Below are 26,539 nucleotides of genomic sequence, written 5' to 3' on the forward strand. Positions count from 1 at the left end.
AAAAAATGGGGGGAAATCAGTCCAGTTTTGACTTTTGGTCATATATGTTTTATCCAAACTCGGACGGCACCAATAAATGTAAGGCCAATAGCTGTATCCTCACACAGAGGCAGCTGATAATGTAAGGATAACAGTACTTTGGATGGGTACCAAATAATTGTGTATAAATGCTAATACTTGACTAATGAGGGCCAGTAAGACAATACTGGTACTAGCCTTACAAGAGCTTCAATACAATTTTGGTGATCTCGCCCAATTGGATAGGCATCAGCTTGGTGTCTTAAGGGGAACTCCAGTATTTTTTAACCTATGTCCTATTTTCTCATCTTTTTGGGTCAATATTTTTTTACTGGTGACAAAAAAACGGTTTTGATTTAGAGCGCTATGTGCATAGCAACTGTCTTCAGTCATTAGTTACTCCAGACCGGAGAAGAGAAACAGTAATTTTCTGCTGTCTATTATGGAATACTTTTTTTTGGGCTGTCAAAGTTTACATGTTAATCTATGAGATTATTGTGGCCGAGATTAATGTGAAGAATATAAATGTTAAATAAGATTTCCCTTTAATTAAATGAATAGGCTGATACCATTGTCGATTAGTTAGCAAAAGTCAAATAAATGACCATCAAATCAAAATGCATTTCACCCATCTTTAAGGCCTATTGCACTAGTTTTTGCAAGCTTTGGTGGGCAAAGCCCTACAGCATCAACCACCGCCTAGGCAGTGCACTGGTTTCTACAACTTTGTTTGCAATGTACAAGCATACATTAATCACCATTAAGCCCTTAAGCATCTTTCAGCATCGTGAAAACTGACAATAACTGAAAATAATCGAATTGCGATCCACCCCCCCCCCCCCCCCCCAATATTGCGATTTGCGATGTAATATGTTTAATTTTTTTTTTATCCAATTTTTTCCCCCAACAAAACGTAATGAATGATTTAAATATGACCACACAATTTTAGATACATTCAGTGTAAAATATTCTTCCCACATTTTACATGTTTATTTAACAGCTCATTACAGAAACAAGAACAACAAATCGGTGGCTTTGCCACTGTGTATTTAAGTAATTTAAACAAAGTCATTGCAAGTATTATCACAAGGCATGCACTTTTCAAACACTGTGTGCAAAATGTACCATCTTAAGAAAAAAGAAAAAAACGTGTTATCGCGCATGTTGCGGTTAGAAAATCGCGCTTTATCATATCGCTATTTTATGGCAAATGCAATTAATTGTTCAGCCCTAATACATAGAGTATATCTAGAGTCAACTAGGCCTAGGCTACTTGAAACCATGCCAGCTACTTCCTCTTCCTGTGTGTAAAATTGCGATGCCACACAAGGGACACATGACACCTAAATACCAACCCATACCATTCCAACCCATACCATAATTGCTGTTAAGCAAGGAAACCCCTTACTTTCTCAGAGATACTAGGAATATGACTGCAAGGTACCAATAGACCAGGGGAAATTATGTCCTTTTTGAAGAAAAATTAGAATTTTTCATACCCTTGTAAGTGATAACACATTGTTAATGACCTTTTAACCTTAGCTGTGCTCTTTTACCAAAAGCACTGTTACTGTGTGTGATGTAGCTTAGCAAAGTCTTTATAAGCTTTGCTGTGGTCTTCTCATAGGTGGAGGAGCTAAAGTCCTTATTAGCGTAACTGTGGTGTTCTCATAGGTGGAGGAGCTAAAGGCCTTATTAGCGTAACTGTGGTGTTCTCATAGGTGACGGAGCTGCAGAAGGAGGTGGAGCAGGAGCAGAGAGAGCGACACAGAGAGGAGGAGGAGGCACGTCGCCAGGCAGGAGAGTTGACCAGGAAGGAGAGGGAGCTGAAGGAGGCCGGTCACCAAGCAGGACATCTCTCTCACTCGATCACGTACGACACCCCCCAATTACTTGCTTCCATTCAAACTAATTTGTTATTCTTCTTGATTCTTTAAAGGCAGAGTCTCAGTTCTGGTGAAATGTTAAATATTTGAGCTAAACAGCCAATTAGTGTTTTGAATTAGGATTGCGGACTGCATCTGTAAGCCTAGTTGACTGGAATTGTTTTGTGCTTTAAATTAGCTATACATTTAAAAAAAAAAAGAAAGCAAAATAAAATAAATAATAAAATGAGTGCAAGTCTTTTGACTGAGGCTTTTGGCCAAGGTGCTTTTCAGAACCCAGAGGCTGAACTTTAATCCCCTTTTATCCTCTTTATTTCACTTTACTTACTTTTACTGGCAGGTTTAGTTTTTCTTAGTTTTTCTGTTTTTTATATATTTCCTATATGTCTTTGTCTTTCCCTTGTACCATGTATATGTTGCCATATGTTGTTTTTATTAATTCATTGCACTCTTTGTGAATATACTTTGTAATTCTGATATGAATCAAAATATTACTGAGTATTTTCTCATTCTTATAGTCTGGTGTGAAATACTTCCTGTGTTGTTCTTGTGTGCTTTGAAGGGTAACTTAAGTCAATTGTATTGTGTCCTTGTCAGTAATGTAGCTGTGTGTCTTAATGTGTAAATGTGTTTACCTGTCCTCAGGGAGCTCAGTGCAAATGTATAGACGTGTCCTCTGTCCAAGGAGCTCAGTGTTAATGTGTATAGGTGTCCTCAGGGAGCTTAGTTTAAATGTATATAGGTGTCCTCTGTCCAGGGAGCTCAGTGTTAATGTGTATAGGTGTCCTCAGGGAGCTTAGTTTAAATGTATATAGGTGTCCTCCGTCCAGGGAGCTCAGTGTTAATGTATAGACGTGTCCTCTGTCCAGGAAGCTCAGTGCTGAGATGGTGAGATGTCGGGGCGAGCTCAGTGACATGGAGCTGGAGCTGCTCCGTCTAAGGAAGGACAGCAGCTCCAAAGCCTCTCAGCTCTGTCAAATAGAGGAGGAGATCAAGCAGACACACCGCCTGTTAAAGAAGAAGAGTGAGGCTGGTATGTTTCCACTGCATACACACACATGCTCCATTTAAAGTCAAATACACAAATGGGTTTCCCGGCCCGCGGGCCAAATCTGGCCCGGCTCCTCAGAATATTGCATAAAGTTCCATTCATTTAAATGGGCCACCCCAATTTCTAACGCTGCCATTGGCAACAGGTTTTGTGCTTCTTATTCAGATCTTTCATATCATTCCGCAAGTAGTCCAGTCATTTAACGTATTGGAAACATAATTGAAGTCAGCTACTCAACACCTATGTAGGGTTGGGTACCGAGAACCGGTACCAATGCCATTACCAGCCTGTGACTCCATTTCTTTTCGTCAGTCAGTCTGGCACAACCCCATGCATTTTCGTTTCCGAGATGGGCGGGTGCTTAGCTTGAGGTTTAAAATCATTGGAGTTCCCTTAACCAATCAGCATAGTTTGGTAAGCATTCGGTCTGTCTCTCCATTACTAACGGGGCCATCTGTTAGATTAAACTCTTCCCAAAGTCAGTTGGGAGAAGAGCTACGACGTCCTTTCCAATCATAAAACTTACAAGACAATCCTCTTGTTCTCCTTTTAATTTTCTGATGTTCTCGAGAGTTGAGACAATGCTGGTAAACTACAAACTCCGCAGGACTACATGCACCTCGGCAAGGCGAGTTTTGCGTCACAGCTCTGAACTGTTCGCTGATTGGTGCGGTTGTAGGGTGAAGCCTGGAAACGATGTTAGGTGGGGTTAGGCGAGACTGAGTATGAGCTTGAAATCAATTCAGGCGGAAATACGTAGGCTGGTGTCACCAGGCTAGAAACACGGAGGCTGGTTCCAAAACAGTAGAAAACTAGCGATAGCTAACTAGCAGTAACGTGAGTGGCGTATGTTTGTATGAGTATGATCTGTATGAATTATTTTTTATTTTGTTGCCAGGTATATTTTGTGGGTCACATTTAAAACTGCCCCATCTCCCAATGTTAACTTTGTCTTGTGGCGCTCACGCTCATTGGTGTTTTCATAGCAACAGTCTTATGACAGTGAAGCAGGCAGCATTTAACAGCGCAAGCACAAACAGATCTCACCAACAACCTTTTAACAGAGAAAATAGCAAAAGGTAAACGGTCAAAAGTGTGGCTTTTTCCTCCGAGAGCAACTTCTCCCAACCATCCAGGAACAGTTTGGTGATGAACAATGCCTTTCCCAGCATGATTGAGCACCTTGCCATAAGGCAAAAGTGATAACTAAGTGGCTTGGGGAACAAAACATTGATATTTTGGGTCCATTGGCCAGGAAACTCCCCAGACCTTAATCCCATTGAGAACTTGTGGTCAATCCTCGGCGGGTGGACAAAAAAAAAACTATTTCTGACTAACTCCAAGCATTGATTATGCAAGAATGGGCCGCCATCAGTCAGGATGTGGCCCAGAAGTTAAATGACAGCATGCCAGGGCGGATTGCAGAGGTTTTGAAAAAAAACTGCACATATTGACTTTTTGCATTAACTTTATGTAATTGCCAATAAAAGCCAGTGACACTTATTAAATGTTTGTAATTATACTTCAGCCTTCCATAGTAACATCTGACAAAAATATCTTAAGACACTGAAGCAGCAAACTTTGTGAAAATGCATATTTGTGTCATTCTCAAAACTTTTGGCCACGACTGTATATTCCTAGCCTGACGATGTTATACTCATAATTCTAGTCAGAATATGAGTCTGAGACCGAACCATTGGGCTGTGATTATGGGGCGTGTTTCAACAAACCAGGAAAGAAAATTCCTCTTCGCTGAATTGGATACCTAGAACCAATCAGAGCAACCATCATATTATTACCATCTGATAGATTAAACTTTTACCTGATCCCGTTAGCCTGGATACCAGCCTGAACTCCGCCCACAAAATGTTTGGTCTGGGAGATTCAGTCTGGACTTGAACTAGTTGGGAGAGGTTAAACGGCCCAGAAAAGTGATCTGACCAATCAAATTGTAAGGGCGGGCTTTATACGTTGATGGACAGATATAGATAGAATAGCCTATACATCGGACAAAGATGGCGCCGTCTCGGTAGCTTAGTGGGACATATTTTATATGATTTAAGCTATCTACACAACTTTTTTATGTCTACATTGACTCGGTTAGTTGTGTATACGCAAAACAAGTGTTGCCGAGGATTGTAGGTCTTAACTGAAGCACCCTAGACCATTATTGATAGGTTATGCTAACGCTTAGAAAAAAAAAAACATTGAAACAAATGGTAGCTTCTAGCCTTGAGTGCTAATTAAGTAACGTGAGCAGGCATATCTCAACAGATATTGACAGCGCATTCATTTTGAAAGAGGAACAGAGAAACGCGATCAAGGCATTTGTCGATTGAAAAGATGTTTTTGCCGTCCTTCTTACGGGATCAGGTAAAAGTTTAATCTATCAGATGGTAATACACTACGTTGCTCTTATTGGTTCTAGGTATCCAATTCAGCGAAGAGGAATTTTCTTTCCTGGTTCGTTGGAACACGCCCCATAATCACAGCCCAATGGTTCGGTCTCAGACTCATACTCTGACTAGAATTATGAGTATGACATCGTCAGGCTATGATCCTGTAGGAAGGACGGCAAAAACATCTTTTCAATCGACAAATGCCTTGGTCGCGTTTCTCTGTTCCTCTTTCAAAATGAATGCGCTATCAATATCTGTTGAGATATGCCTGCTCACGTTACTTAATTAGCACTCAAGGCTAGAAGCTACCATTTGTTTCAATGTTTTTTTTGTATACGCGTTAGCATAACCTTTCAATAATGGTCTAGAGAGCTTTAGTTAAGACAAACAATACTCTGCAACATTCGTGTTGCACATACACAACTAACCGAGTCAATGTAGACATTAAAAAGTCGTGTAGATAGCTTAATTCACATAAAATATTCCCCACTAAGCTCCCGAGAAGCGGCCATCTTGGTCGGAGTTCGAATCTACCGGTTAATTCAACTCAAGCGTTGGTTGATCTGTCCATCAACGTATAAGGCCCGCCCTTACAATTTGATTGGTTTAGATTGCTTTCTCAACTTTTCTGAAACGTTTAATCCCTCCCAACTAGCTCGACTCCAGACTGAATCTCCCAGACCAAAAATGTTGTGGGCGGAGTTCAGGATGGTATCCAGGCTAGTATATTCCTACTGTCATTATCGGAAAATAAATCTAGCTGTGTGTCAAAAGCAAAAGTTTCAGTGCGTATTCTCTGGCTCTCAATAAGAGTACTGATATAAATTATAATGCTCAGCTCACGATTTTTGTCCGCCTTGTTAACAACCAGTTTAAAGTGACAGAGGAAATACTCTGTTTAAAAACAATGCAAGGCCGTACCACAGCCAAGGATGTATTTGAGCAACTGTGTGACGCAATTGAGCATGCTGGTTAATCATGAAAGTCGCTCCGAGGAATTACAACTGACCGTGCACTCAATGATCAGCATATCAGTAAACAATTCATTTTACTTTGGCATCGTTCAAATGTTCGCCTGGCGAGAACAAGGCAATAGTGTGATATTCTATGTCTATGGTTAGTACTTGTCCAACCTACTTTCAAACACAAGTTGGCGCGAACCCTTCTCCGATCATTTCTACCAAGTAAGTGGCAAGTAAAAAGAGTAAAGTTGACAGTGAGGACAGCCACTTTCATGAGAAATGGGATTTGCAATATTTCTTCTCTGAAAATTGAGGCAATTGTGTTTGCCTAATTTGTCAAGAGACGGTTGCCTTGTTCAGCATAGCTTATTTGTGTGAGCAGACATTCTCTGTCATGAATTTAAACAAGTGACTCCCACTTCCGTGACATTTTACGCATCTCAACCAGTGCCGTCAAACCCGACCTGGCCTGTTCACTGAAATCCAGATATCAGTACCACCCTTCTCCTTAGTGTCAACAAGTTGTCTGTTTCTTGGTCAATCTGAAATTATGTGTGCTTTGAACAGTAACATCTGTCGCTATTAACAATGAAAGTCCAAAAGCACATTTAATATATGCACTTGGACTTATGGCTCTTATTTTATTAAACTCTTCAATAAGATTTGGCTATAACTGTTGATGTTATGTACCTATAGATGTGACACAAACTATTACTTACTGAATGATCATGTAAAAGACAGAGCAAAATTCACATGTTTTAACAGACAACAGACCTTATAACTCCTGTTTGAAATAAAGTTCATGAAAGTTAAAGTATTTCATGTAGTTTGTTCAATGTTCTCTGACTCCAGATATGAATGAAAGGCAGAATTGTGTTTTTACAGTTTTCACGCCTGCCTGAGTTGCTTGTATTTGGTTACATTGCCATTTGAAATATAATGATAATTGTGACAATGTAAATTGTGTATTATTTGCATGTAACTTTTATGGTTAAAATATGTCCGAAGGGATGATTGGCCCCCTAGCATCTTTGCATTATCAAATCTGGCCCTCTTTGAAAAAAGTTTGGACACCCCTGTCTTAGGCCCTTATTAGGATTACCAACTCTGAAATGCCTGCGTGTGCCACCAGTTTCACCAACAGAAACGTTTGAGAGTCCATGTAGGTTTTTTCCTTTTAATGGCGCTCCCAAAGGCAAACACTATAATCTTTGGTGACAAAAAACTCTGTGATCGCAAAAGGGGCAGCCGTGGCCTACTGGTTAGGGTTTCGGGCTGGTAACCGGAGGGTGGCCGGTTGGATCCCCAACCAGTAGGAAAAATGTGGGCGGGAGAAGTTGTAGAGCACTGCTCTCCCATCCCCACATCCACGGCTGAGGTGCCCTTGAGCAAAGCACCTAACCCCGATCACTGCTCCCCGGGCGCTCAAAAGCAGCTCTCTGCTCCGGGTTAGTGTGCTTCACTGTGTGCTTCACTGTGTGTATCACTACCCTGGATGGGTAAAATGCAGAGATAAAATTCAGAGTGTGTGTGTGTCACTATCTCTGCCATAAACAGTCACTAGTAGTCACTAGTCACTAGGGCTCATTTCCATTCCAAAAGACGTTCATAGCATATGCATTATCCATCCCTGAGTCTCACAGTAGCATAGTTATAATTACAAATTTCAGACCTTGATAAATATAAAACACTTGATAAATACTTGATAAATATAATGTGTTTGTTCATGAATTTGCCTTCCAGTGGTTATCTTGGAGGAGAAGTTGCAGCGCAGTGAGTTGAATCAATGCGACTCAGTGCAGCGTGCAGAGACCCTGGAGCAGCAGTTGCAGGTGATGCGGGCAGAGTTTGCAAACACGCTGCAGCATCTTGAAGAGTTGCGGACAGTTTTCCAGCATACACACCTCACCTCTCAACAGCAGCAGGCTGACATGGAGAAGCTCTCCACTGCGCTCAGGTAAGCAGCATCCCCTTCAGCTATCACCAGTACTATACGCTCTCCTGAAGTATCCTCAGCGATAGTGTCTGATGTCTGGCCCAATACAAAATCCCCCCACCCCTTGCCCTTTTCTAACATGTTCATTTAAAGGTTGCAATTCGCACTGCAAGCATGTCAGCAGATTATTGGTCATGGTACTAAGTGTCAAAGCAAGGCATTGAACCCCTGACTGCAAATGTGCTGGTTGGCACCTTAGATAGGAGCCTCTGTCTGGTGTGTGAATGGCAAGATGTCTGAGTCATTAGTCTGTAAAGGGCTGTAGGTGCTCTGAGTAGAAAAGTGCTGTATAAATGCAGTCTATTTAACGTATAAATATCGTTCGGTGGTCATGGAGACTCTAATGGTCGCCTAGATGTCTTTCAATCATATAAATCTGTTCATGCTAGATGCAGCCTTTAGCCTCTCAAGTCTTGGCCAAACATTTGGATTACTTCTGCAACAGAGAGAAGGAAGTAATGGACAAACCTTGTGATATACTGCCCCCAATTTGCTTGTGGTATGGCGTGTGAAACTCATTTAGCTAGCTAGCTGACAGCTAGCCAGAACTGCACATAGCAGTTCAACAGGCACAAGGCACATTGAAGTTGTAGTTCCATATTTCACAACATCCCATTGTTGTTTAAAGCTAATTTAAAGCTACGTAATACGTATTATTCAAAGAAGATTGAAATGGCTTTGACACGTCATTAGAATGGATGATGAGGGTACCATAGCATATATTTGATGAACTTACTCAAGGTAATCTGAACAGAGGGCGTCCAGTTATCAGCTACAAAGGTATATGCAAACGGAATGTTAAGTCTGCAGAAAGTCACTTTAACCAACTTGAACAACTAGCATCAAATAGCCATGTGGTGCACTATAGTTTGTAATGCTACCAACCTAAGAGAAGAATGCCATTTTGAACATCAAGCCAAAAAGAGAAAGAAAGCCAATATAAGAAGTAGTAAAGTGATCAGTGAAAATGATTGGGCTCATAATCTCTCAATCAGAGAAGATGGTGACACAGGTGGTGAGAGTTTTTGTTCAATGTAATGTGTGCAGAGAAAGTCAGGTGGAACTGGAGAAGAGGAACCATGAGGTGTTCAACATGGATGCTGCACTGAAGGAACATCAGGACGAGCTACAGCAAAGAGCACAACTGGTATCTGGCCAATCATACACATGCACGTTAAATCATTTGAATTGCTTTATCTATTATACAACTCTAAACTCATGTTCACATATTTCTGTACCTCTTTCTACATTTTCAGCTGGGCCAGCTCGATGTTTTGATCCGTAAGCATAACATGGAGATGGAGATGAAGGTGGTGCAGCTACAGGAAGCCCTGGAGAAGACAGGGGCAAATCTAAAGGACAGACATGAAGAGGTACACAACATCCTTCTATTCCTCTACTCAGTCAGAAATTGACCTAGTGGTGATTAAACCTATAAGAAATATATTTATCCCCCTTAGAAGTTTTCACCTTTTTTTATTTTAGACAACATTGAATCATGGTCGATTTGATTTGGCCTTTTTGGCTCTGATCAATAGAAAAAGACTATTTTATGTCTCTGGAGTCTGAGGCCTGCCAGCACCAATAATATGAGTCTAGTTAGTATGAATGCAATAAATCTCTTTTTTGTTTAAATAAACCAAACATTTCTGTCTTTGTAAACATACAGTGGGGAAAATAAGTATTTGAACCCCTGGTGATTTCACAAGTTTGGCCACTTGCAAAGAAATGTGTGATCTATTATTGTAATGGTTGGTGTATATTAACAGCAAGAAACAGAATATCAACAAAAAAATCCAGAAAAATGCATTTTATAACATTTATGACTTTATTTGCATTTGATGCAAAAAATAAGTATTTGAACCCCTAGCCAAACTGACTGACAAAAATGACTTAGTACTTGGTGGAATAACCCTTGTTGTTAAGCACAGACGTCAGACGTTGATTGTAGTTGGTCACCAGGTTTACACAGGAGGGATTTTGGTCCACTCCTCTTTGCAGATCCTCTCCAAATCTTTAAGGTTGCATTTTTTCAATGGGAGGGAATGAGGGAATGAGGTTCAAGCCCAATATTCCACGTTACATGGCCCCATCCATAGTCCCCTTGATGCGGTGGAGTCGACCTGTACCCTTGGCAGAGAAACAGCCCCAAAGCATAATGTTTCCACCTCCATGCTTGATGGTGGGTATGATGTACTCTTGGGGTCATATTCAGCATTCCCCCCCCTGTGAAACACGGCAAGTCGAGTTGATGCCAAAGAGCTTGATTTTGGTATCATCTAACCATATTCTGTCTCCCAATCCTCCTTAGAATCATTCAAGTGTGCAATGGCAAACTTCAGATGGCCCTGTACATGCGCTTCCTTGGCAGGGGGACCTTGCGAGTGCTGCAGTACTTCAAATAATTACGGCGTGGTGTGTTGCCAATGGTTTTCTTGGTGACTGTGGTCCCAGCTGCCTTGAGATCATTTACAAGCCCCTGTGTAGTTCTGAGGTTATTCTGCACCTTTCGAATGATCACTGATACCGCACGAGGGGATATCTTGCATGGAGCCCCAGACCTAGAGCGATTAACATTTGTTTGGTGTTGCTTCCATTTACGAATAATCGCACAAATAGTTGTCTGCTTCTCACCAAGCTGCTTGCCAATCGTTTTGTAGCCCATTCCAGCCTTGTGCAGGTCTACAATCTTTTCTCTGACTTCCTTGGACAACTCTTTGGTCTTGCCCATGGTGGTGAGGTTGAAGGTGTGAAGTATGATTCTTTGGACAGGTTTCTTTTATAAACGTCACCAGTTGAGATCAGGTGTACCTTGTTAGACTTAATGAGGACTAATCTGTGTGCTTCTTGGGCACATAACTGGTCATTGTGAGCCAGAATTCTTGCTGTTTCTTGGGGTTCAAATACTTATTTTTTGCATCAAATGCAAATAAAGTCATAAATGTTATAAAATGCAGTTTTCTGAATTTTTTTGTTGATATTCTGTTTCTCACTGTTAAAATACACCTACCAATACAATTCTAGATCACACATTTCTTTGCAAGTGGCCAAACTTGCGAAATCGGTAGGGGTTAAAATACTTATTTTCCCCACTGTAGGTGTTGGCTACACATAGGTGATTAGTTATGATCATTCAAAAATGATCCCAGTGCGTAGGGAGAGGTTGTTTTTGCTTTAAATGCAGATTGTTGATGTGTTGATTCTACATTAATTATGAGATTTTACATTTAAATATCCAATCTTCAGTCTTATGAAGAAAAACCGTGAATAATCATAATCATGATTCAGTGTTATTGATTGATAGCAGACCTAGAACCCCCTTGTCCACACATGCCCATCTGTCATGCCTGCACAAGACAGATGTCGTCACAAGAACCATTCAGGATATGACCGTAAAATTGCACTTCTGTATGCAGGCTGCCTACTGGAAAGACGCCCCATACATAACTTGATAGCTCATAGCTGAGCTAGCTAACATTAATCAGCCAATGGAAAGATGCTCCATACTTAACTTGATATCTCATAGCTGAGCTAGCTAACATTAATCAGCCAATGGGAAGATGCGATACATACTGTAACTTGATAGCTCATAGCTGAGCTAGCTAACATTAATCAGCCAATGGAAAGATGCTCCATACATAACTTGATATCTCATAGCTGAGCTAGCTAACATTAATCAGCCAATGGAAAGATGCTCCATACATAACTTGATACCTCATAGCTGAGCTAGCTAACATTAATCAGCCAATGGAAAGATGCTCCATACATAACTTGATATCTCATAGCTGAACTAGCTAACATAAATCAGCCAATGGGAAGATGCGATACATACGGTAACTTGATATCTCATAGCTGAGCTAGCTAACATTAATCAGCCAATGGAAAGATGCGATACATAACTTGATATCTCATAGCTGAGCTAGCTAACATTAATCAGCCAATGCTTTGCCTGCTGGGTAAAGGGGATGAGACGGTTTGGGTCGTCTGTTAACCCCTCCTCCTTTTGTGTTCTCCATCCCTCATCAGGTCATCACTTCCAGAACAGCTGACTTCTCCTCTTTTCTGCCCTGATCAGACTGTTTGATTGCTCTGTGTGCTGGACTCACCACTGATCAGACTGTTTGATTGCTCTGTGTGCTGGACTTACCACTGATCAGACTGTTTGATTGCTCTGTGTGCTGGACTCACCACTGATCAGACTGTTTGATTGCTCTGTGTGCTGAACTCACCACTGATCAGACTGTTTGATTGCTCTGTGTGCTGAACTCACCACTGATCAGACTGTTTGATTGCTCTGTGTGCTGAACTCACCACTGATCAGACTGTTTGATTGCTCTGTGTGCTAGACTCACCACTGATCAGACTGTTTGATTGCTCTGTGTGCTGAACTCACCACTGATCAGACTGTTTGATTGCTCTGTGTGCTGGACTCACCACTGATCAGACTGTTTGATTGCTCTGTTTGCTGGACTCAAGGATGACCCAGTCAACAACAACACTGACCTCTGGCCTCTCCATGACCCCCTCACCTATATGCTGGACCCAGAGGGAGACATCAGGAACACTCAAATGTGGCTCTACTGAGCATGTGACATCAGCTGAAAGCTTTTAAATTATATGTGTTGGTAATGTGCAGTGGGGGTGGGATGAGGAGATTGGCATTTTAAGTTACATTTTTTTTTTTTTTTTTTTTTACAGATTTTACTGTCAGAATTTCACCAAAGTAAAAGAAATGACATGATGGGGTGCTATGAAACATCTCATCAAAAGGAAGAACTGATTTCATAGCCATTAAGCTATTTCATCTATGGGCATTTTTTTAATCATCTCATGTTCATCTCATATAGAGTGGGTAGGATAAAAAAAAGGCATACATTCAACCACTTTCAAACCAAATCTCTTCCAGTTGAGTTCATGCACAGTATTCTGGCTCTGGAGAGTGGTGCTGAGTAACTACTTGGCACTCACCATGAAGATTCTTTAACTCTGAGTCAATGTTTCAGCATCTTTAGTAGTGCAAGTTTACATGCAAGTTATTTCACATTCATTATTTCCATCTATTTCGCACCAGTGATGCTCAGGGCTCCTCAAGGCAGCCTTCATTTGTGCCATTATCAGGGAGCTTGGTCAGAACATCCAAAAGCCTCACCAGCTTTACGTCAGAAACCTAAACCTTCACCATTGTCACAAGCTCAGTTAACACCATCAAAGAGAGCTCAGCATGAAAGTTATTGTTTATTGTTGACAAAAATTACACTGTTGGTAATAATCATGACCGTCATAATTCCAGATGCCTTTATGTTTTATACTAATAAAAGTCTCTTTTTTTTGTCAAAGAAAATAAAGAGACATTTTGGGAAAGTCTCTTTTTCCGTCAACAGTATTCCATGATGTTGATATAGTCACAGTTACTGTTTCTGGCAGCGCACAGGGTTATTTTGCCATCTAATTTTGAAATACTTTGGATAACAATGACACTGAACAGGAAAAAACACGAGTTAAGCCTACATAATATACATACAGAAATACACACTAACAGAGCTAGGGAGACATTCCACAATCGAACATTAGACACAGAATGAAACATTAACATTCTCATTAACATTTGCACAGCACTCTGGGACGAATTACAACACACACACATGGAAGAGCGCAACCTCCCTGTCTGCTACAATATCTAAACAATGGTTAAAAAAAGACTATTTACTATAGTAAAATGTAGTGTATACGTAAGGGATAATGTATAGAACGCAGGTCATTGTCGGGAAAATAAGCCCCGACAGGGCGAACAGCACCCCGACGCGAAAGCGAAAACTAAAACAATTACTTAACACAGTGTGTCTTTTTACAATGTATTTGTTTTTGTTACTATACGTAGTGTTAAAAAGCAGAGAAATAGTTCGCCAAAGACGTTGAACTTCAAAGACAGTTGAACATTCTTTAGAACACAGCTGCTCAACCGTCCGCTGAAACTCCCTTGATAAGTTACCGTACTACTTGCGGAGTGCTACGAAAGATGTGAATCAGAGGCAAAAAGGCCACTTTCCTTGACAGCGGTCATTAACTGCATAGCAACGGTCAGTTATCGGAAAATAGTTGACCGCAGAACGTTGGGAAGCCTCATTCAAGTGAATGGAGCATTCTACAGCATTAAGAAGAGCCGTGTAATAATATGGTTTATTTTGTATTCTATAGTATTTTTTCATATGGGCATTGTGCGCTGTTGGCAAACGAGTCTTGATGTCTAGTTGACTAAATCCAGTTGGCTAAAGCTGAAATCGTTTCACTGATATCATCAACGTTTGCATGGTTTGACATCTATGTAACGATGTGTGCCACTCCGGCTTCCTCGTCGTGCAGGATGCAGAACAGGTCATGTGACTGCCCCATCACCACGACCAAGGGCTTGGATCTTACAGGCAACACATTTGAAATCTTGTTTTAGATCAGCAGGCAACGACAAGCTGAGATATTTCTTAAGCAAATAGTTGTGTGTTGACAAGATCGGAACAAAATCTTAAAGATGGCAGGGGCCATTATTGAAAACATGAGCACGAAAAAGTTGGTGATCGTCGGAGTTATCCTGCTTCTTTTTCAAGTGTTTTCATTTATGGTGGGAGGCTTAATAGGTGAGTAATGTGCAAGTGCGGACAGGAGCTAGTGTGGCTAGGATAGCCTTTTGGTTATTTGGCTCATGGAAACATGCCTTTAGCGCCATAGCCCAGCTTGGCTGTTATCGCCACTGAGCTGGCTTGCTACAATAACGTGAGCAAAAAGTTAGTGGTTGTTCCATCTTCTGCCTTATGTAGAAAAAGTAGCTTACAAGTTTAGCCATGTAAGAAAACATACCGAGTTTGAAATCAGGTTACCACCTTATGTCTATGTCGAACAGACTAAAATAATTCCTTAATACCGACAGTCCACCTTTCATGTAAAATAGTTTCAGGTTTTCCTAAACAAACGTTACTCAAGCTGAAAACAAAGTCGTAACGTTATTGAGCATTTACAGGAATAAATCTGTTCAAGTCATTTGGGCTGAGCTAGTCTTTTACAGTGTTGCATTTTATAGCCTCAATTATTAATTTCTCATGCAGTCTTTTAAATCGAAATCCGTATAAGACCATTGGAATGTGTAGGCTACCCTACTCGTGAATTGCACATTCACAATGGTATCCTCTAGGCCTGTGCTAGCCTAAGAGTTATTTAGCTTATTAGAGTTGGTAACGTTGGGAAACTTCGAACAAAATTGGACAGATTTGTTTAGGATAATATCACATTTTCGTTTTGAAGCGTTAATAATTGAGTTGATCTAGTTAGTCCCGAAAAAAGTACGTTCAGAAAGCGAACTTTGCGTCATTTTCATTGGTGTGTATACTCGTCTTCACCTTTGTGGATTCCTTTCTGAAACATTGTCTTGCCTGTATGCGACATCGTTTTTGTTTGCATCGAGAAGTCCAGAAGTAACTCTTTCCAAGCCTATACTTGGTCGTGCATTAATTTATTGTACATCTGTCTGTGTGTGATTCAAACGTTTAACACCAGTTGACAATTTGAGTTGAACTCTTTTAACTACTTGGAAAGGGGAGTTACCGGGAGGGAAAAAGATAGGCCGTTCGCTTTTGTTTGATTTCATGACACCAAATTCCTTTGTGGTCGCTCGGTGGCCCGGGAAACTGGAGTAATTTAGTAGGGAAGACTTCCAGGTAGGCTACTTACAACAATCATTGCAGCAAGACGTGCAATGTCGACTCGCTTTAACCTACTACGCCATCATGCCAGGCAGCTAGACGCGGCCTCAATTCCGACCTCATATTGTTGACATCAAAGCGAGATAACAGACCTTTAAATATCTACACAATAGTTCATGAAATGGCAGTGGTAGTCTACATGCAAAATACAGCAGCCTAGCTGCCGCAGGCGTTTGCACGACGCAGAGAGTGCTTTAACCCTTTAGCGCCCGTGACGAACATTCCATTTTTCATCTAAAGTCATTCTGAAGTATATTTCGTACTACCACCAATGGAATATACATAATTTGTTTACATAATCAGAAGTACTAGTTTTAATGAATGGTGTGAAGTACATATGGTAATATTTTATTGGATTTAAAATTAATTCTCTAAAAATATATTTCTCTACATATTTCTCTACAAAACATATTTCTCTACAACAGGGGAGCCCAAATAGTTTCTTGTCATGGCCAAATATTATTCGGAGCGGAGGGCCGAGGGCCAAACCAAAGTCTCATGTTAGGTCATGCCCCATTACAGTGAAATGTATTGCATATTTGTTCCAATTTAACATTAACATTAATATACATACCTGTAAACTCTGAAGTGCTGAAAAAGGGGATAAACCAAACCCCTGTAGGGGGATCTGGGGGCTTCCCCCCCCACATAATTATTTTGTGATTTTAACATGTGAATTAAGTATTAATAATGATAATAATAATAATAATAATACATTTTATTTAAAGCGCCTTTCATGACACCCAAGGTCACTTCACAAACAATCATCTCATTACAATTACAATCATTTCATAGAAATAAATAAAAATAAGAAAAATTAAAGCTATCTTGAAGAAATTAGTTTAAAGTCTACTTTTAAAGTCAGTAATTGAGTCACAGTGTCTGATGTAGTCTGGCCGTGAATTCAACAACTTGGGGGCGATGTAGCTGAAAGCCCTCTCTACCAGGGTGCTGAGGTTCGCCTTAGGGACATGCAGTAGGCCTGCTGAGGAGGATCTCAGTGAGCGGGCAGGAGTGTAAGATTCCAGGAGGTCAGAGAGGTAGATGGGGGTACTGTTGTGTAGGGACTTGTAGGCCAGGAGTAGGACTTTAAATTGAATTCGGTAGGCTACTGGAAGCCAGTGCAGTTGCATAAGCAATGGTGTTACATGGCTGGTGGATTTAGAGCGTGTTACAATCCTTGCTGCAGAATTCTGGATGAGTTGGAGCCGGTGGAGTAGCTTATTTGGGATTCCAGACAAGATGGAATTACAGTAGTCAAGGCGGGATGTCACATATGCATTCACAAGGACTTCTGCATTCTGCTGGGTGAGCGCTGGGCGAAGCCGTGCAATGTTCCTTAGATGGTAAAAGGCACTTCTTGACATACTGTTTATGTGTTCACTGAATGATAGTGTATTGTCCAGTATGACACCAAGGCTCTTGTCCTGGTTGGCGCAAGGGATGGTGCTGCCATCTACACATATGGTGAACGGTTCCATCTTAGCAAGAGCTGATTTGGAGCCAACCACTAGCAGCTCAGTCTTACTGCTATTAAGTTTCAGGTATTTTTGTGTCATCCATAAGTTGATGTCATGGAGGCAGGCAGTAAGTACAGCTGGTGGAAGAGTAGCAGTGGGCTTCGTGAGAGGTAGAGATGGGTGTCGTCAGCATAACAGTGGAATTGAACACCATGTTGCCTGAGGAAAGTGCCAAGTGGGAGGAGGTAGATGATGAACAACAGAGGGCCTAACACAGACCCCTGGGGCACCCCTCTTGTCACAGCAGTACTCTCAGACTTGCAACTCAGCATTTGTACGTACTGTGTCCTTCCAGAGAGATAGGAGGTGAACCACTGGTGAGCACTGCCACACACTCTGATATTAGCTAGACGTTCCAGCAGAAGATGGTGAGATAGTATCGAAGGCTGCACTGAGATCAAGGAGAATCAGAATGGAGATAAGTCCATCATCAGCTGCACAGAGGAGATCATTAGTAATCTTGATCATGGCCGTTTCAGTACTATGCAAAGGACGGAATCCAGATTGGAATGGCTCAAAGAGATCATTGGCCTTCAGGTGATCCTGGAGTTGAGTTGCCACTATCTTCTCAAGAACTTTGGAGAGAAAAGGCAAGTTGGAAATAGGCCTGTAGTTGTTGAAGTTGTCAAGAGTCCAGTCCAGGTTTTTTCAGCATTGGTCTGACAATAGCAGTTTTAAATGATGATGGTACAGTGCCAGAGAGGAGAGAGGTGGTGAGTATTGATGTAATCAACGGAGCAATGGATGGCAGGCAGCTCTTAACCAGGCTTGTTGGAAGAGGGTCCAGATGACAGGTAGAGGAGTTGCACTTTTTTATGAGCCCACAGATGGTACTTTCAGCAGGGAGACTGAATTCACAGAGTTCATTGTTGTGAGATCCCAGAGTGTTCATCAAGCATGGTTGTTTCAGCTGAGTAATTGAACATTCCAATTGCTGGTGGATAGCCTCAATTTTTGTATGGAAAAAGTTCAGGAAGGCTGAGCAGCGTTCAACAGAGACACTCTGATGGATGGTACAATCAGGTGGTTTGAGGAGGCCATTCACAGTGGAAAAGAGAGCCCTGGTGTTTCCGTTTCCCTCATTAATGACCCTTGCATAGTGTGAGCTCTGCAGAAGAGAGTACTTTTTTGTATTGAAGTTTGTGCTCCGAGTACATCTCTTGGTGGACAGCAAGACCAGTCTTTTTTGAAAGCCGTTCCAGACATCGACCCATGGATTTCATTTGGCGTAGCTCAGGAGTGAACCAAGGTGCAGAGTGCACAAATGAAACAGTCCGTGTCTTTAAGGGGGCAAGACTGTCAAGAGCTGTAGACATGCAGTTGTTGTAGTGGTCAACCAGATCCGCTGCTGAAGCATTGGAAGAAGGGCAAGGATAGGCGGCAACAAGTGAAGTAAATCCCTCTGGCTCTACCTTTTTGATGTTGCGGTAAGACATGACACGCTGAACTTTTGATTTTCTAATGGACAGACAGTCAAATAGCACAGCTTTGTGGTCTGAGATGGGTAGTTCAGCAATACTGAAATTGGCAGGTGTTATACCAGAACAACAGACCAGATCTAAAATATGACCTTTGTTGTGCGTTGGAAAATCAACATATTGGGTGATGTCAAAACAATCAAGCATGTCCATAAGGTCTTTAGTGCATGTTTTAGAAGACTTATCCATGTGTATATTAAAATCACCCACCAAAACAATGTTGGGAGACATTGCATTCAGTTCAGTGAGGACAGTTGACAGTTCAGCAATAAACACACTTGATGGTTTTGGAGGTCTGTATAATACCGCAATAATGGTGGGTGTAGCTCCTTGAAGTTCGACAGCCAGCATTTCAAACGAGGATTGATCAGGCAGACTGAGCAGTGTTAACTTGATGTTCTCCTGATAGAGCAGGGCGAGACCACCCCCTCTCCCGGAGGTGCGAGGCTTGCAGATGTAAACAAATCCAGACGGGACAGCCTGATTCAGATGGAAGAAGTCATTGCTTTGCTGCCACGTCTCAGTGAGACACAAAAAGTCAATGTCATGGTCTGTAATAAACTCGTTGATCGAAGGAGCTTTGTTGGAGATGGATCTGATGTTGTAAAGTCCAACTTTTAGTCGGTTGAAGTGAGTGTGCACATTTGACCTGGGCAAGGAGGCTAGTACACAGTGATCAACTCGTCGATCAGGCTTCACTTTACAGCGGTTAGCAGACCAGAGAGAGGGAATCGCCTTGTTGGTAATTTTGTTACAACGGGATCCGCGGTGGATATACTTCCGACGTCGGAGAATGTCACGTTGGAATAGGAGCTCTGCAGGAGGCTCAAAGTTTCCCCATAGGCTGTTAAGTTCACTCTGTGTGTATTGCTGCCTCATCCTTAGGCTAATCCAGTCAATGTTGCAGTTGGCAATGGTCTATTTCGGTCAAACTTCTCTGGCGTCCACCAATTTCAGAAGCGCAGGTCAGCGCAGCACTATGATGACTCCAGCCGAAACATGTGAAAAAGTAAACTAAAAAATAACTAATAGGGAAAACTATATATATATAACTGTTACACTTAGCTAAACTACTAAACTAAAAATCTAACAAAATATCCAATGGATTCGTGAAAAATATGTAAAATACTGAATACAAACAACCCAGACGGAGCGGCGTTTGACTCGCCAGCGTCCCCGGTACTAGGCAACTACTATTCTGGTATACTCCAAGAAGAAAATAATGGGAAAAGCTAACATTTGCTTCAGGTAAAAACACATTTATTAACATATACTAATTGAATATAATCTTTAGGGTATGCACAGGGAAGATGTTAAAATCCCTGTGCCGTAGGTAGGGGACTTATATATTGGCCAATCAACAAACAGCGAGTAAAAGGCTAATAAACATGATGGCAGGAAACGAGTGACCACTGAGGTTTCGATGGATGGAAATACTTTGTCTGGGAAGTCCCGCCCCTCTTCCAGCCAATTTGATTTTGCCTCAGAAGTGGGTCTGGCAAACTTTCTATAGAAGTTCATTTCAGCATTGTAAGGATCCTTGGGGCCAATCACAAACTGGCTTTTGGCTACCTGGCGCGCCATTGGCGGATTTAAAATAACCACGTCTGCGTAACAAAAGCTACGGCAAAGATAGTTTTTAAACATTGGACATGGTGGCCGCCGAAGCACCGCAAAACTTCAGTAAGGCAAGTTTTCTTTGAAAACAGAACAGAAACTTGCCCTGGAACAACTCATACAGAAAAAATATGTGTTTGCTTTATTACCAATCGTTGTATCGTTGTATAGTATCGTTGGTGTGATTGGTTAAAGGCGTCTCCAATTACGTGACTGAAGTGGACCGCTGTTGAGTAGTTCGCCAGACCAACTGAGCAAATGAAATGCAGTGAAGGGGCTGGGAATTCCCAGACAAGGAAATAGGCTACTCCCATTATCTTCTATTTGTATCCGTAAAAGAGAAAAATATAACAGTTATGTCACGTGTAAGCTGTGCCCTGAAGACAAGCGCATCTCGACTGCAATTGACTAGCAACCTCCACAAACATTTGTTACTCCAACACAAACAGGTGAAACTTGTAGCGAGAGATCCTCATGCCTCAACCTAAACTGAAGGACAGACTGCCCCAACTCAGATAGAGATAGTAATCTTAAGAGAGTATCTTAAGTCACCATTCAATTGGAAGCTGCACATTGACTACTGGTTGTTTTCATAGTTCATATCAACATTCTGTATATAAGTAAAGTACTTACAGATGGCAGCTGCTAGCTTAAAATGAACTTGTGTTGACATTCGTGTGAATTCGAGCTCATAAATATGAACTTGTTCAGACGAAGTTACACTGAGGGTTTCTACCTTTTCCCGTTATAAATGTATAAGTTAAATCGAGGCGACTATAACATCAGCCAGATAACTAGCTTTCATTTAATGCAAACGGAGCTCTTCCATTTAAATCGTTTAAGTTTATTTAGATTTTCCTTAGCTAGCTCGTTGGCTAGCCTAGCAACCAGGGAGCACAGCTTTAGCTGCAAAGTTATGGATCTGTATTGACAAAAGGTCTCCGAATTTTGTGGTTTGTTCTATAAAAATAAAACCTTGTATTTGTATATAAATGTTTCAACACTACATTTCTAGGTCATTTTGATGTGCAGTAAAAACAACACTAAATACATCTCTATGAAAACTAATTAGAGTAACTAGAAAAGGATACTGGATACCACTGTAAATAGTAATAAAAAATATATGATATTACATTTAATTTCAGCATTCAGTCTATGTAACAGATTAAACATCACATTTCCTTGCAATACACTCTGGTATGTCATCGCAAAGCCGTTTTTGTCTGCAGTGCAGGCAAACTTAGCGCTGTGGTGCGTTGCAGAAAGACAGGACCTTCAGTTTTTTTTTTTTTGAGTGGCAAAGACCACCTTGCACTTTCTTTGTTTGATTAAACTGAGTAAGATGCACAGTCAAAGGTATCTGACTCCCTCTTTGGAGGTCTAAATGCAGGTGGATTACCGTAATTATCCAATCCCACTAGCTGTCACTAGCACCAACTACTCCCTGTACTAAGCAATAGAATATTTAAGCGGCCTCTTGAGGAATAGGTTGTCCAGGTGTTCAGCATGGTGTAACTTAAAACATGTAAAGCTATTTACAACAATGTTTTCCACCACCTCATGACTTTCCTAAGAGCATTGTTCCTTGCTTATAACTGGTCAGAGCAGTCAACTCCATTTATAAAATTGTGGTAGCAATCAGTGACTTTTGGTTCTCACAACTAAAAATGATTTTAACTATGATGGCCATTGGCTCTCTCAATGGAAGTTCACACAATCACTGGGTCAGTTATCTTCCCCCTTCTGGGAGAGGCAACACCAGGGCTTGAGACTTACTTTTTGGCTTAGGAGCACTGTGCTCCTAACCCAGAAAAATTGGGAGCACCAGCAAATATCTAGGGGCACTGTCAAGCTAAAAAGGCACCGGATGCCTAAAAGAGCCCGGGTGATGTAATGTTGACTTTCGAACGACTCTTGAGTGACAGTTGCTATGCCAACGCAAATACGTCACCCTAACGCGATTTACTTCAGAGCATCTTGCATTGTACTTTGCTACCTGAGACCAGCTTGCTTGTATTTGACCTACAATAAACCAACCAAAACAACCATGTGCTTGATGTTTGACTTTGGTAGGAAAGTGGTTGATTCGCTAGTTGGTTATAGTATCAAAGTAAGCACATTTCATTAGCTAGCTCGTGCTAGTGTAACGAGCTATCTTGTTAGCTTGAAGCTATTCATCTGTTGTTGTGCTTAAATTAAGAAAGTCCTTAATGTGTTGTGATTTTAAGACATATCTGACGGCACCCACAATTAAATTTGAACAAAACAGGGCATTGTTTGCACAACATTTTACTAAAGAACAACGGGGGCTTGCTAGCTTTGACATGCTAGCGGACATTGCTAACTTACAGGTTACCAGCAGGCAGGTGTAGCTAAAACTTTTTATTCGCTTAATATTGTGCCTAAACGGATACTATGTACCCCGACACTTTTTGGCTATCAGTCAGAGAGTCTCAAGAGTAGTTCGAAAGCCATCAGCTACGTTTTGGTCGCTTAATATTGTCGCACAAAAGGAGGAATTGCTATTAGCAATATAGATGCTAGCGCGCGAAACCTGTTGATGTGTGCTTACTTACAAAAGACCGGCAGCCAATATTAAGCGTGTAAAAAGTACCTGATGGCTTTCGAACAACTCTTGAGACTCTCTGACTGATAGCTAAAAAGGGTCCGGGTGCGTAGTGTCCGTTAAGGCACAATATTAAGCGACTAAAAACTAGCTGATGGCTTTCAAACGACTCTGAGACTGAGAATAACATGTTTGAACAGATTATAAAAGGCAAGGCATGTCTTTGCTTAGTTAAAGGCCTACATTGATAGGTGGAAAAGAATTGCATGGTATTTTAGGTGATTTAGATGGTAGGGGAAGCAGGACAAATCACACTATTTGTTTTAACCAAATTCTTTTGTATTAAAAAAAAACAACAACGTTCAGTCAGTTAATTAGACAGAGAAGAGATGCTGAACTCCGGTCTCCTGGCTCAACGGCCAGCGCTGAACCACTTCCTTACGATATATATATACAAAATAAAAGTATCCAAGGTGTTTAGTCATTTCTAAGCAGGAACAACATTTAAGTGTAACTTCATTGAAAGAAAATTATAATGCAGTGCTTTACAATAAATATAGTAATTTTGGTGTAATTTTTCCTAAAGGTAGCCTTTATAAATAATGTAATAACTGGAGTGGTTTGCAACAAACTAGGCTACAAAACATGTCATTAGAATTTCATTGAGGGAGATAGGCCTATTTGGCTGCGTGGCTCATCTTGTATGCAGGCCAGAGGAGGTTCTTCCATTGAGGAAACGATTAATCGCATGATTTCCCTGATAAATCGCGATTAATCGCATTTTTTTTTACACAAAATCCAATAATCAATTCAAAGGTAGTGTATAGCGCACTTTTATTTTAAATGTTCTGCCATATGAACAAAAGTTCCACATCATTTGTTGTGCAAACACTTAACATCAGCATTTTTATATAGTAGCAGTTTAATAAAATAAATACTTTGTGTAATTCTCAACTTAAACAATGTTATCAAAACAAATACAAAACTGAAGCTTATTGCCACTGCCAGGGCATTGATGTTTAGAGTGTGGTGAAGCACCAGAAAGTTGTGTTGACAATATTACAACTCAATTCCATGTACTTGATGGCTGGTTTCCCTGTAATGTAACTAACCAGCCTGTTTATGACGTTGTTTCTGCCATAGCCCTCTGATGTTTGTAGCTCGCTAGTTAATGGCAACTCCCCATGCTAGCTAGCGACAGCTAGCACGTTCAAATTAGTTAGCTTAACTTATCGGGAGCCGGGAGGACGGGGGATATCATTGCACAACAAGCTCAAAATCATATTTTCGATAGTTGATTTTCTTGTCATCCTGATGTGATCTTAATGGTAGATCCAGTAGGGTGACAGGCTAGGATAGTCAGCTGCTTAACTGCTGCTAGCATCATTCACAGACAACGAACTTATAGATTCTAGCTAAACAGCTGACTGGTTAACGCCCACTGACGTTAACTTTGCTGGAGGTGATGCACAGGCAATGAATCGCCACATTATTTCGAGAAGTTAAGCTTTCGTGTATCTGTGTTAACTTGCGTGTGGTCAACCTTTCAAGTTTAACTGTATATACAGTGGTGGCCAAAATTATAAGAACACTAGACATATTTAAGAGTTTTCAGTTGTTTTTGTTGAATTGGCCATTAAAATACTCTAAAAACTAATTCAATATGTACAAAGTCATCATTATGCTATATTAATCATAGAATAGAGCCATCATAATGAGATTTAGGTCATTTTCCGTACAAAAACAAGCTAGGCCTATTTCACTGTCAGTCACACAATCATGTTCCTGCACAGAAGAAGCCAAATTACTTGTGTAATCATTGTCAGGTGTTATTGTGGTTAAATTGATGGTGATGCAAGAGTCTTAGAACACAGCTTGGCGATTCTTTTGAATGTACAAGGCCTATCCTGCTCATTAAGTGATTTTGATGAGGGTTTTGTCACTGAGGCCACACCACAAAATTGTATAGATCCAAAGCCTCTAGAAGCAGTCTTGAAGCACATGTTGCTCTTTGAACATGGCTAAGGTGAAGAAGGAGCTAACGAGTGAGCAACGGGTTTGAATAAAGGCTTTTTTTGATGCTGGCTGGAGTTACTGCCCCATAGCCAAGGACTTGAGATGCAGTCCCAGCACTGTAAAGTACACTTTATACCACCATGGCACCAGAACCGAAAGGAGGGAGGTTTAAAAACGAAACTCTCAGACACACAAGTGAAGCATCTCAAAATTCTCAGTCTTAAGGACCGAAGAAAGACTTTACAAGAACTGTGTGACGAGATCAACATCACAATGGCTAATGGTGCAACAGTGTCTTCAAGAACTGTCCGTCGGAAACTGGGAGAAGAAGGACTTTTTGGCAGAATAGCAGCAAAGAAACATTACTGAAAGAGAACAATTTAGTGTAACGCCTGAAATTTGCAAAAGAACACAAGAAATGGACAAATAAAGATTGGTTTAAGTGTTGTGTACTGATGAGTCCAGGTTTGAATAGTTTGGCAACAAGCAAAGCGTGTATGTTCCACGAAGTGAGGGGGAGAGATATAAAAATGAGTGTCTCTTGCCAACAGTTAAACAAGGAGGGGGTAGTATTATAGTGTGGGGTGCAATTTTAGCCTCAGGAACAGGTGACTTTGGCTAATTTGATGGCATCATGGATACAAAAGTATACCACAACATTCTGGTGAGGCACGGAGTTCCTTCTTGGAGACGTCTTATTGGGCCTGGATTTATTTTCAAAGAGGACAATGACCATAAACATTATTTTAACTATTGCCGGATCTACCGGCGACAAGGAATCTGCTGGAACATTGAAAATTATGGACCGGCCCTCTCAAAGTCCGGACTTCAAACCCATCAAGCAAATTCGGGGCAAGTTGGAAAATAAATTCGACAGATCTACTGTAAATTCCAAGGAAAGCCTTTGGCTTGAGTTGCAGAAGGCATGGGATAACATTATTGTTGAAGTTCTGAAGAAATATATTGACTCTATGCTAGAGAGATGTGCTGCTGTAATTGCTGCAAAAGGTGGACGTACCACATATTAAAGTTAAAAGTGGATAAAAACAGTAGGAATCACTTCATCTGATATTTGTTGTGCTCAGAACAGCCATCTGCATGTTTCATGAACATTATGAAATTAAATCATGTTTTGGAGGCAAAAAAAAGGTAATTATTCTCAGATCTGTCAGGTGTTCTAATAATTTTGGCCACCACTGTATGTCTGTGCTCTTATCCAGGTATGTTTATCCGGCCATTCTTTTCTTTTCCGGTTGCGCAGCAGTCAAAATAAAAGCCAATT

The 26,539-nt window shown here is 41.0% G+C and overlaps 2 protein-coding genes across 2 annotated transcripts in view; both read left to right on the forward strand.

The window, feature by feature from the left end:
- Positions 1 to 13,596, forward strand: part of ccdc18 (coiled-coil domain containing 18) — an 81,418-nt gene extending 67,822 nt beyond the window's left edge. The window contains exons 14-19 of the mRNA XM_080836609.1: positions 1,740 to 1,891; positions 2,774 to 2,937; positions 8,060 to 8,273; positions 9,360 to 9,459; positions 9,569 to 9,685; positions 12,339 to 13,596. Of these exons, the coding sequence (XP_080692735.1) occupies positions 1,740 to 1,891; positions 2,774 to 2,937; positions 8,060 to 8,273; positions 9,360 to 9,459; positions 9,569 to 9,685; positions 12,339 to 12,383 (792 nt within the window). The 3' untranslated portion in view covers positions 12,384 to 13,596. The remainder of the gene's footprint in view (positions 1 to 1,739; positions 1,892 to 2,773; positions 2,938 to 8,059; positions 8,274 to 9,359; positions 9,460 to 9,568; positions 9,686 to 12,338) is intronic.
- Positions 13,597 to 14,743: 1,147 nt separating this feature from the next.
- The window catches only part of wls (Wnt ligand secretion mediator), a 72,273-nt gene continuing 60,477 nt past the window's right edge, over positions 14,744 to 26,539 (forward strand). The window contains exon 1 of the mRNA XM_080836569.1: positions 14,744 to 14,941. Coding sequence (XP_080692695.1) covers positions 14,836 to 14,941 — 106 coding nt within the window. The 5' untranslated portion in view covers positions 14,744 to 14,835. The remainder of the gene's footprint in view (positions 14,942 to 26,539) is intronic.

Source organism: Sprattus sprattus (assembly GCF_963457725.1).
Source record: "Sprattus sprattus genome assembly, chromosome: 4".
Lineage (NCBI taxonomy): Eukaryota > Metazoa > Chordata > Actinopteri > Clupeiformes > Clupeidae > Sprattus > Sprattus sprattus.